Source organism: Urocampus carinirostris, chromosome 3 (assembly GCF_059441175.1).
Source record: "Urocampus carinirostris isolate Australia breed hairy pipefish chromosome 3, RoL_Ucar_1.0, whole genome shotgun sequence".
NCBI classification, from domain to species: domain Eukaryota; kingdom Metazoa; phylum Chordata; class Actinopteri; order Syngnathiformes; family Syngnathidae; genus Urocampus; species Urocampus carinirostris.
Genome location: NC_142351.1, coordinates 63,093,054 through 63,105,161, shown reverse-complemented (window position 1 = coordinate 63,105,161; position 12,108 = coordinate 63,093,054). Strand labels below are relative to the sequence as shown.

The following is a 12,108-nucleotide window of genomic DNA, read 5'->3' as shown; positions in this document are numbered from 1 at the left end:
GAAAAAGAACATAAATACATAATTAAATAATCCTGTAAAGTGGTTCAGTTAAAACCACGTGATACATATTCCAATACATTTGTTCCATTGAAATTTGATGCATAAATAAAGACATAAATATCTATGAATGAAAACTTTATCTCGAACATTAGAAAATAAAAACAAGACACAAACAATGACTCAACAACAAAAATAATGTTAACGTACCATGTTCGAAAGTTTTCATTTATAAATATCTAAAAAGAATAGACCTGAGATGAAGACGTATGTAGACGTAAATATGGCTCCTATTTCATGGAAAATCACTTAAAATTGTGGCAATGCAACAGAAAAAGTGCAAAACTGGTGAAAATGTATACAGTACATAGATATCCCATGTCTAGATATATATCAAGTTATTTAGAAAACTGCCTAGCAAAGCTACTCCCGTGTCAATGTTTGCAATTGTACACATAGATACCTGGCTGCACTTTTGTTATTGAGGAGAAAATCTTAAAAGATTGTTGGGAGTAAAAAATAAATACAATTTGTAGGTTTATTAAAAAAACTTTTGTTCAGTGGGCCAAAAACCCTGATGGGCTGTATATGTTTTCCCAACTTTGCTCCAGGAGTGGTAACTATTGACCACATTGAATTTAATTTTTGATTCAACTTAATAGTGGACACATTAAGGTGCAGTTTTATTTTATAACCCAAGCTTTTCTTTCCTTTTCCCCTCTATCCTCAGAATTCTATTTTTTGCACTCCATTCTCCACCCCCAGCCTGAGCCACAGGTGCTACCACAGCTTTGGAGACTCAGGGAGCCATGGGTGCTATATTTATCTTTTGCCATCATTTATTAATAGTCTTACCAGTATACGCAGCCCTAAAAATACAGGCAAGCCGGGGCTATGCGTGCAGGACAATGACGGGAAAGAAATGGGGGGGAGGAGGAAAGATAACTCAGCATTTTCTCACACTAAAATCACACTAAAATCACACTTAATACATTGAGGTTATATGAGGACATGGAATGATTTTGTCACTCTTCTTGGTGTCACCAGTATGAATACTTTAACGCGGTGCTGATCAACGAAAAGGACGAGGAGGGGAACAATCTGGAGTTGGGTGGCGAGTTCGTCCTGCAGCCCAACGACCACTTCAATAACCTGTCGGTCAACCTTAGCCTCAGTGTTGTGCAAGTGCCCACTAACATGTACAACAAAGGTATGTTTTCTTTCTCATTTATTTAGCATCTATTGATCAAATACAAGGGCAATTGAACTTAAAACAAATAGTCTTACACGATTAGCAATAAAGGTGCTCATTTTAGGTATTATTTTTTTCATTTTCTTCTAGAAAAACAGAAATTATACTTTATATATTGTTACTTAAAGGGACACTGTGTAATATTCTACCACTAGATCTTGCCGTAATGCCTAGTGCAACCGTAAACAAGGGATACAAACAAAGGCAGAGGGACACACATATGCGCTATCACCAAAACTGTTCTGCACAAGCCTGAACTCCTTCAGTCTGATGGTGTATAGGTACCGGCTCCATTGTGATACATTATTCAACCACCAACGACTTCGAGTCTACAGCAGGTTTCGGAAACCTATGACTCACTAGCCACGCATGCTCTTTTCATGAATACATATAGCTCGGAGATAAGACATAAATCATACAATTCCCACGCCACCAGAGGTAAATGACACCGATTCACATACGAGAGTACCCATAACCAACGGGTCCTTTACAGGACAAGTATTTATGGGACACAATTTCAACTACGGTTTGGACTCAAGGTGTCACACCAGCAGACCCCCGTTGTGGCTGTAAATCACTATATAATCCTTTATATGGAAACTCATTAAACAATCTTCTTTGTTGAGACACTTCATGATGAAAAGCTACAGAACAAGCTCTAACCCAAAACAAATGTTTTACCTCTAGCAAATGATGTAGAACAATTTGATTGGGTGAGTGGTAGGAAAGGGCCCATACCAAAAAAAATAGTTTTTTTGCTTAGCACAGTGCCGTCTGCACAGAAGATAAATACGTTGTATCCTCGAATGCACTACTTTGGCACATTTTTACAACATAACTTGCTTGCACCTTGTTTTAAAACAACATCTAGGAAAAAAAATCCCAGTCAAAATGAGCCTCAACACTTTTAAATAACTGCGGGAGGGAGACCAATTTTAAGCTGTATATTTCTATTGATTTGGGACACAGGCTCTGGCATGATTATTTCAAAGATTTTATCAAATCATAAAACTTCACAAAGTAATACAAAATGTGACCTTTTGTCGGGACAGCTGGCGTGGCGGTTTTGTTGTATTTTGTTTTAAAATATGTGATGTGACTCTCTCAAAAAAATAATTGAAAATATCTTTGCTTTCATGGCTCTTTGGGTCAAAAAGCCCCCAATCTTTGATCAAAAACTACGACAAAAGGATCTCATTCAGATTAGACAAATGTGGCTTGATGGTCGCTAAAAAATCGGAAGCATGAAGAGAACACAAAAAAATCAACCACAGCCACATATCTCCAGAGAGTAAGGCAGGTCCTGAATATTCAGCTGAATGAATAGAAAAAAATAAAAACATATACATACTGGCAGACTTCAGATACCACGCTGGTATCATAAACTGCCTAAAACAGGAGATAAAAAGCGCTAACATCACGACAAGAAAGCTCCTAACCATGCACAGAGGGTTCCACCCAAAGCACCCTGAGGCTAAACGCTAAGTGGAAAAAGGGAGTCCGAGTTCTAGTGAGCATTATTGCCATGATCCAGGATGAAAATCCAAATGCAAATATCCTGAAGAACATGCCCTAAATGGAATGTACCACCGTCAGATAAAGGCTGACGTCAAGAAATCCTACCATTGGCTGGAGAATGAAGGACAGACAGACAGCACAGAAGCTCTCTCATGGTAGCACAGGATCAGGCCTTAACCACAAGAGCCATAACGGCCAGGATCTACCAGAGTAGATCAGACCCAAGATGCAGACCCTACAAAGATGCCCCAAAAACAGTTCAGCACATTGTGGCAGGGTGTAATTTCAATACTACATCAATCCCTGTTCAATGTTTTTATGTCACGCAACGACCTACGTCAGGCGGCCAATTTAGAATTTTATATTCGAGGGTTGAAAGTAGGTTAAGTCAAACTGATGGACGGTTCAAGGAACAGTTTAATAATTGCTAGGTGACGGCGGAAAGAAACTCAAATGACAGTGACTGGAGATGAAATAATGGAAATGAAAATTCATGAATGAAAGTGGCAGGCTTAGGCAAGGCGAGGAAGCCGCAATCTTGACTCGATTCCCTGGCAATGGAACAGACCGGATCTTGGAGAGTTTCAAAATCCTCGGGTTTTGTGAGAACTCGGATGTATATGCAGGGAGCTCGTATGGTGGACAACAAAAGGGGGAGCAAACAATTCTAAGAGGCTTAGATTTGAGGAGAGAATACTTCGAACATTTGTTTGTGCTTTGAAGTCTGGGTTGTGAGTACTTTCTGTCATGGACTCATGTAGGGACGCTTCGAAAATGGAATTGTAGGGCCGAAAACAAAAACCATAGTAAGGATACAGCGATCCCTTGTTTTCTGCGGGGGTTGCATTCCACAAAGGACATGCGATAGTCAAAACCTACAAAGTAGAAACATTTTTTTATTCATTTATCAAATACTCTACTATACATTAAAACTAAAGAGAAAACCTTATTTGCAGGCTCAAGAACTTGTTTAACAAATAAAGTACTGAGACTATTTGTGATTACGACGTATACAAATAAATGTGACTTGACAGCTTTTTCTGTTGGCACAGTCTTTAAACAATAGGTTCCTTTCTCCGAACTTGACTCAGTTAGAGTGATTAGGAACCGGTGTGGGGTCCTCCAGTTTATCTACTGTTGACTCGAATGATTCAGTTTCTTTTCAACAAAACAACCCAAACAGTTGCATTAAACTACTAAAAAAGAAGATTGACCCCCCCTTTGTTTCATTTTTCCCCACATCCTTTTAGACAGTAATTTTGGTTTCTATACAATTACTGAAGGACATTTAAATACTAAAGGCCACTATGAAAACGGGCAAACGCTTTACAAATATCAACCAGTCATCAAAATCAAGGACTAACAAGCAATTTGACAGTGTTGTCAGCATCGTCCCTCAATATTGGGTCCCTAATTGCAGTCAGAATGCGTGTGATAAGAAAAAAGGTGTGGGCCTTCCAGTTAACGTAATCACTTTGTTCATTTTGGCTAAAACAACCCAAAAAGTTGCATCAAACTATTAAAATCAGGATTTTTGACCACTCTAGGTTTGTCTGACACACTTGGTTTTAGACTGTACTTCCATACAATCATTAAAGAAACGATTAAATCCGCTATGAAAAGGGGCAAATGTTTTAGAAATATCACTCATCAAAATCAAGGTCAAACAACAGTGTGACAGCTTCGCTGTTGCCACAGTCCTTAAACACTGGGTTCCTGATTAGTCATAAGAAAGAGGCATGGGTCCTCCAGTATCTGCTATTGACTTGGACAATTTTGGTTTCTTTTGGGTAAAAACACCCTAAAAGTGGCATTAAACTGTTAAAAAAGAAGATTTTGACCCACTTCTGTATATTTTTGCTATTCTTTTGGATCTCTAATGAACGGTCAAATAATCAAACCCACAATGAAAAGTAGCAAATTCCTGTATCAAAATCAGGGGCAAACTACAATCTGAATGATTTTGCTGTTGGCACAGTGCTTAAATACTGGATTCATAATTAGTCAGGAGCGTGTACTAAGGAAGAAGTGTGGGTCCTCCAGTTTTTCTGCCGTCGACTCAAATTATTTAGATTTTGGGGGGCATTTAAAAAGTTATTTGAACATTTTAAAAAAAGGAGTTTTTGACCCTACTCTAGGTTCTTTCTGACACCTTCTGGTTTTAGACTGTACTTTTTGATTTCTACACAACCATGAAGTGAATGGCCAAATACTCAAAGCTATGAAAAGGGGGCAAATGCTTTTGAAATATCAATCAATCAATCATCAAAATTAGGGACAAAGAACAATCTAACAGAGTATGCTGTCGCCACAGTCCTTAAATAGGGTTCGTAAATAGAGTCACGTCCGGGTAATAAGGAAGTGTGGATCCTCAAGCTTCCTGCTGTTGACCTGAATGATTTGGTTTCTTTTGGCCAAAACCCATTTTCTATTGAAATTGACCAAATGTGCATGTTTGGTTTTGGTCAAAAGAAAATATAAAATTGAAAGAAAAAAAACGTTAAGAATGAAAAAAATGTGTTTAAGGTGAGGCGAGCCGTGCAAGGCTGGCTTTTATTCGGAAGCAGCATTTGTGCACTTCACTGCTGCTTATAGTTCATTTTGCACACAAGAGGTAGGCAACACATGCTTTAGTCCAACAATATAAACTCAAAATAAAATCCAATGTATTTTCCATTTTTGTGAGTGTGTGCCATTGTTTACATACATAAGTGGGTAGTAACGAGTGGCATTTACTTCATTACGTTAACTTGAGTAAGTTTTAGGACATTTTGTAACTTCACATATCAAACTTAAACCGTATTAATGTGATTTTATTTACTTTACCATTTCAAAAGGGTTGCTCTTTATTTTCAAACATACATGCTGCTTTTTGTTAGACTCTTTTTGTTGCCCAGAAAAGGGGAACATGTTGCACTTTTGTTGTTGTTTTTACTAATACTAAAAATAAAAATGACATCAAAGAATTGGATTTCCATAATAGTATTTCCTTATTATACAGAACAATTAACAGAGAAGTCACATCATTCTCCACAAAATATGCTGCATCAGACTTATTTATTTTTATATCAGGCTAATATAGATACATACAGCGTGTGTTTCGTTCATATGAGGCTTTTATTTTTCTTTGGCTTCTGACAGTTTTTTGTTTTTTTTGGTCTAATATGGCTCTTTCAACATATTGGGTTGCAGGCTAGCTTGTTGCTCTGCCTGCAGAGCCTGTTAAAATGTACTTGGTCTTTAAATGTGCTACTTTTGCATGATTTTTTTATTTTTATTTCTAATATTGTTATTTTATTTTCTATTAAAGTACTTGAATTTACCTTGATTAATTTATTATTTACATATTTTTAAAAAACCTTTTTACTTCTACTTGTGTATTATTTTTCTGGAGTAATAATACCGATACTCAAGTAAAATTTTGGGCTACTCTACCCACCTCTGTTTATGTATTGCAATGTTTGTGCACAAGTATGAGAGTGCATTGTTTGGTTTGTGAACAAAGATCCAACCAAACTGAAATTTGCTGCGCTATTGTTGTGCAAATGCTTCCCGCCAAAATATGGGAGCTTGAATATCCAGCTGGCTTCCCAAAGACTAATTCATTCCTTGCTTATTGGCACCAGTGATGACAGCCACAACAATGGAAGATGATGAGGAACGTCTTATCTGCTTTCCTGTCTGCAGTTTTTTCCTTTTGTCAAGCTTTGTGTCTGGTTTGCCTGATGAGTGTGTTGTACGTTAGAAGCAATGATGATTTTGTGGATAGTTGGACACACATATTTCTAGTTATGTTAGAAACAATTTATTTTTTCTTACAAAATGTTGGTTATTGAATGTTTTTGAACAGTAATTGTGGAGAAATGTTACATATTTGATAGAAGAATAAGTAAATAAAAATGTGCTAAATAAATGATAGTAAGTAATACAAATAAATATTCCTAATTTCAGTACTGATATGGTTCATCATCTGTCTATTACTAAGCTAAAATCATCAATAATTGACAAAGTAAATGCAGATATTATTTTTCTCACTTAAAAATATTGATAAAGTAGAGCTATGGTGCTATTTGTAGCCTGCTAATCATATTTTAGCATGCTGCAACATAAAACATAATTTGCCTTCAAAAACAAACAAAAGATGTTTCATACACCGATGAGACATATCCAGAACAGGGGTTTCAAACCATTTTAAATCAGAGGGCTGCTTTTTGTTACTAATTAGCACAAGAAGCTACCAGTTTGATGTGCATTTCTAAAATAACCTATGTAATTACTATGCTGTTACTATGTTATTATCAAGTTAATGGTAAATTGGTAGTAGGGTCAGTCAACCACCAAAACAATCATTTAACCAGGAAATCAAAATGACCCAGCACTGGTGAGCTATTTTCAGAACTGGTTTGGGGGCTACTCAGCTGTCCTTTGGGGGATACTGGGTGCTTGGGGGCACCAGGTTGGACACGCCTGTTCTAAACCATTAAAAAAATTAACAAATATTTACTATCGATACGTGGAACCACAGATAATTTGTCTTTTGGCTGATTTCTTTTCAAATTATACCAAACAATTAATGATTAAACACTAAATGTTCTGATGAATGAGGTAATTAGTAAGCTCTCACTTTTTTAGTTTTTTGCGCCTCCATACATTGGTGCTTTTGTATTGAATAGATGTAAGGTCAATCTGTTGTGGTTGTACCACTTGAAGATTTTTATATTGATTTCCTGTTTTGACCTTTGTGCCCCCCTCTCTTCAATGACTCATTAGACTCTGCCATCGTTAACGGGGTGTACTGGTCGGAAGCTTTAAACAAAGTCTTTGTGGACAACTTTGAGAGAGACCCATCACTCATCTGGCAGTACTTTGGCAGTGCCAAAGGCTTTTTCAGACAATATCCGGGTAAGTTTGTCTTTGCCTTCGTACTTTTTATACTGTGTGCCTCCTTCTCTGTCTGTAAAATGTCACTAATGGTGCGTGGCAATGTTCAGCTGTTGTCACCGAAGCCTAGCAGGCGAGCAGACATGAGCTGCAAAACAAGCGACATTAAATATAGCTGTGCATGTATAATTTCGTAAGCCGCCGATCATGTAATTAAAACGGTGTTCAACCCTGATCATTCACAGCCTAGGTACCTCAATATCAAATGACCTTGCCAAGCCCCTTGGCCATATGCCTTCTACATGTTGAATCAGTCTTAAGTCGTACGAGTCAATCTCAATAAGAACTGTTTTTGCCAAGCCCCTTGGACAGATGCCTTGTGCTGTTATTTGTTATATGATGACAGAGGATGTAATGTACACCATAGATCAGGGGTCTCCAATGTGGTGCCCGCGGACTCTAGGGTGCCCTCTAAGGGCAGCTGAGGTGCACACGGACTTGCAGGTCTCCTGTGTTGAGACATTGTGATTTTCCTGTAAAACTATGTATTTAGTTGTTGACTGAGTCTATCTAACGCTAACTTCTATGATTAACCTATTAATAACAGAGTAACAACATAGTAATAGCAAGATCAGTTGTTATTTAATAAATTCATGTAAAAATGGGTGTCTTTGCACTATTCAGTAACAAAAACAGCTCTAAACTTGAAAAAGGTTGGAGACCCCTGCCTAATGTAAACCAAATAAAAAATGCTGTTGCCAAGGTCCTTGGTCAAATGCCTTGTGGACAATGGTTCCATGAGACAAAATACCTATAGCCCCTCACCAATATGCCTTCCATAGGTTGCAATGGACCTTTGATAAGACATGATCATGTCGATAAAAACTGTTTTTCCTCAAGCCCGTGGCCATATGCCCCGTACATGTTGCATCAGCCTTTGGTCGTATGAGTTAGCGTAAATAACAACTCTCTTTACCAATACTCTTGGCAATGTTCTGCATACTCACTGCATTGGCATTTGGCCATGTGTGTTAACAACAGGCAATGAAGACCGATGATGGTAATTTACAGTATGGGTAAACGAAATACTACTGTATATGTCCTTGCCATGCTTCTTGGCCCTATACCTCGAATATGTTGCAATGGCCTTTGGACGTCTATGCTAAGGTCAATAACGACTGCACTGCAAAAAGTTCTTGCAGAAAATTGAGAAAAGATGGAGTCAACTCTATGGTTTTATTTACCTATTTTCCCAATCTTTATTGTTGGTATTAGAAACGTATCAGAAAACAGCAAAACTATCTGATAACTACCTGCAGTAGGTAATCTCAATTAAAGTATTGTTTTCCAAATACTGTAAATTACGGACTATAAGCCGCTACTTTTTTCCCAAATGTTCAGCCCTGCGGCTTATTCATGGAAGCGGCCAATTCATGGAATTTTTCTAGTGGCCACCAGCGGTGCTGGAGTATTAAATATAACATTAAGACCAGTAAATTATTGTGGAGAAATGGAGTCAAGCTGAAGAACTAACCAAGAAAATCCTAGACGCTTACACATATATTTCTAAAATTAAAAATATATGCTAAAGAATAGCAAAATTATCTAATACAGCAGAAGTAAGTAACCATAGTCAACAAGATCTATATAAATCATCGAGGGAGGAAATTATGGAGAAACAGTCAACCTGAGAAACTTGTGTGACCAAGAAAGTTCTGTATGCTTGCAAATTAATTTATACATAAACAATGTATGCTTAAAAATAATACAATTATCTAATGTAGCAGAAGTAGATAACCCAACTCAAAATACGTTTATATAAATCCTCACAGGGGGAATATTATGGAGACAGTCAACCTGCCTTTGCCAAGCCCCTTGGCATGTGCCTTGTAACCTGGGATGTTCGGGATGCTCGATTTTTATAAATTAAGAATATATGCTTAAGAATAACAAAATTATACCGTATAGCAGAAGAAGGTAACCCCAACTAAAATAGTTTATGTAAATCATCAACAGGGGGATTATTGTGGAAAAAACACTGAACGTGAAGAATAGATATATATGCTTAAGGATAGCAATATTGTATGTTATAGCATAATTATATACCAGTCAGATAGTTTTTTTTTCTTGTGGCAAAATCAAACAACTTATGCTTAAAATGAGCTAAATAATCTGACGGTTTAACAGTGTAAATGCAATCCTTGTTTCTTTTTTTAGGAATGACGAATAAACTCAAAAGTTCAAAGTTGCTCTGTTTCATGTTGTCGAATGTAATAGACGTAATTGACTCTTTTACCCGTTCCAAGGGATCAAATGGAAACCTGACGAACACGGGGTGATCGCTTTCGACTGCCGTAACAGGAAGTGGTACATCCAGGCCGCCACTTCTCCGAAGGACGTTGTTATTCTCGTAGACGTTAGTGGAAGCATGAAGGGTCTCAGGCTAACCATCGCTAGGCAAACTGTCTCCTCCATTTTGGACACTCTTGGAGACGATGACTTCTTCAACATCATCGCGGTAAGTTTCACAAAAATTGCAAAGAGCACTTTGAAACTAACCCGCTTGATAAGATTCAGATTAAAACACAGGAGTATCGCCAGACGCTGGAACGAATCAGCTTTCTCTACCATTTCAGTTTTAGCCAATTAGCAGGAAGCTTAAGAAAGTTTTTAAGCATTTATGACAAGCATGTACAAAGTCCGGCCCGGAAGCCAGTTACAGCCCATGGACAAATTATTATTGGCCTGCGGCCTTTTTTCATGAAGTCAATATGTGACCGCCTGTAATGTTGACCACACTATAAAATAAATTTGTACAAAAAAAAAAAAAAAAAAATCACCATTTCACTAGGTGATTGCAGTAGCCCTTTGGCCACCTTCCCCTTGGCTTTCAGCCCACCCCATTTCCAACATGGCGACTGGAAATAAAAAAGGAAAGTTGACTGCGAGGCCCGTCGCTTCCAGGACAAGTGAAAATTATAGATTTTTTTCACCAAAATACGAAATAAAAATGTGTCTTCTTAAAAGGCCAAGAGACTGTGGCCGTTTTCATAGAATATAGACTAAACATGCTAACTACAAAAAGCGATCTGGAAATAAACGCTGTGAAAAGGTGAAGCAACTCTGAGTGTTTTAAATGGCACAGCAACGCTTGTTCACAAGACCCTGCGAGTCGAATGCAAATACTACAAAAGTGAGCTACGACGTTGGGACGCTTGTTGCCAAGCACTGCAAACCTTTCATGATGAGTGAATCTATTCAAGACTGTTGAAGTAATACCAGGGTGAATAATTGGCCCTCAGACATTTTCATCCAACCAAATCTGTCCCGCTTTTTGAAAAGTTGGGAAACCCCTGATTTATGGTTTTTATTAGAATATATATTAATTTCTATGAAAGTAGTTGTGCAAGTTGGTTGTGTCTCATCTTTATTTTTTTGTCATGTGAGTGAGGCACTGGACAACTTTGCCAAGATAAAATTCTAACCATTTACGTTCCTCATAAGATTTACATTGAGACACAAAAGCCCACCAAGATAAGATCAAATGCTGGAACAAATCAGCTTCTTTCCTGGTAACGGTCTTATCCAGTCAGCAGGCAGCTGAAGAAAGATTTCAAAACTGCCATTCAACAAGAAAGAGTGGTGTATTTGAGGCTTCACATGTGTAACATCAACTATTGGAGCTCTTGTATCATGTTTACAGTGATGTATTTGCACATAGTAATGAATGCAACACAAAACTTCAAAAGAATATTTTCTCTTAAAATAATTATTTGTATAGCTACAAGTGAGTTGGAAAAGAATAGTGCCATTTGATAAAAAATCGTGGAATATTTTTCTCAGCCATGCATGTGTGACATTCAGTATTGGAGCACTTGTATCATGTTTGAAGTTATCGATTATCTGGATCGCTAGGAATGAACAGTTATCCTGCATCCCTAAGCAAAACTTTACTTTCTTTTTGAAGTTACTTCATGCTTAAGAAAATTAAAGAACATTAGCCTACATTTCTGTTCTTCCAGGCGCTTTCATGTTTTTAATTATCGCTGTGTGGAAGCGTTCCACTTCATTATCCTCACGTTTTTTAAGCAGCAACTTTAAAGTTGTTTTGGAAAGCGACAATAATGTACTGATCCCTTTTGTATTGTTTCAGTACAATGAAGAATTACATTATGTGGAGCCGTGCTTGAATGGAACGCTGGTTCAAGCCGACGTTGCCAACAAAGACGTAAGACCGCTTTTTTGTCCATTATTTCTGTTAAACAAGAGATTATTCTAAAACAAAAAAGTAAAATGGTAAAATCAATACAATTTCTGACGTTAATTATTTGTAATTTGAACATTAAGCTCCATTCAACATTTGAATATTGGGTATTTAATTGGGCTTTTGTGATTCTTACACACATTGAAAAATAATAATAATGATAAAAATGATTAATAACAAATCAAAAGTGTATTTT

At 37.3% G+C, this 12,108-nt stretch overlaps 1 protein-coding gene across 3 annotated transcripts in view; it reads left to right on the top strand.

Annotated features, from left to right (window-relative positions):
- cacna2d3a (calcium voltage-gated channel auxiliary subunit alpha2delta 3a) overlaps positions 1 to 12,108 on the top strand; it is a 184,842-nt gene that overhangs the window by 77,438 nt on the left and 95,296 nt on the right. For all 3 annotated transcript variants that reach the window (XM_088332905.1, XM_088332903.1, XM_088332904.1), the window contains exons 5-8: positions 1,045 to 1,207; positions 7,538 to 7,669; positions 9,955 to 10,166; positions 11,802 to 11,876. In XM_088332905.1, the coding sequence (XP_088189031.1) occupies positions 1,045 to 1,207; positions 7,538 to 7,669; positions 9,955 to 10,166; positions 11,802 to 11,876 (582 nt within the window). The remainder of the gene's footprint in view (positions 1 to 1,044; positions 1,208 to 7,537; positions 7,670 to 9,954; positions 10,167 to 11,801; positions 11,877 to 12,108) is intronic.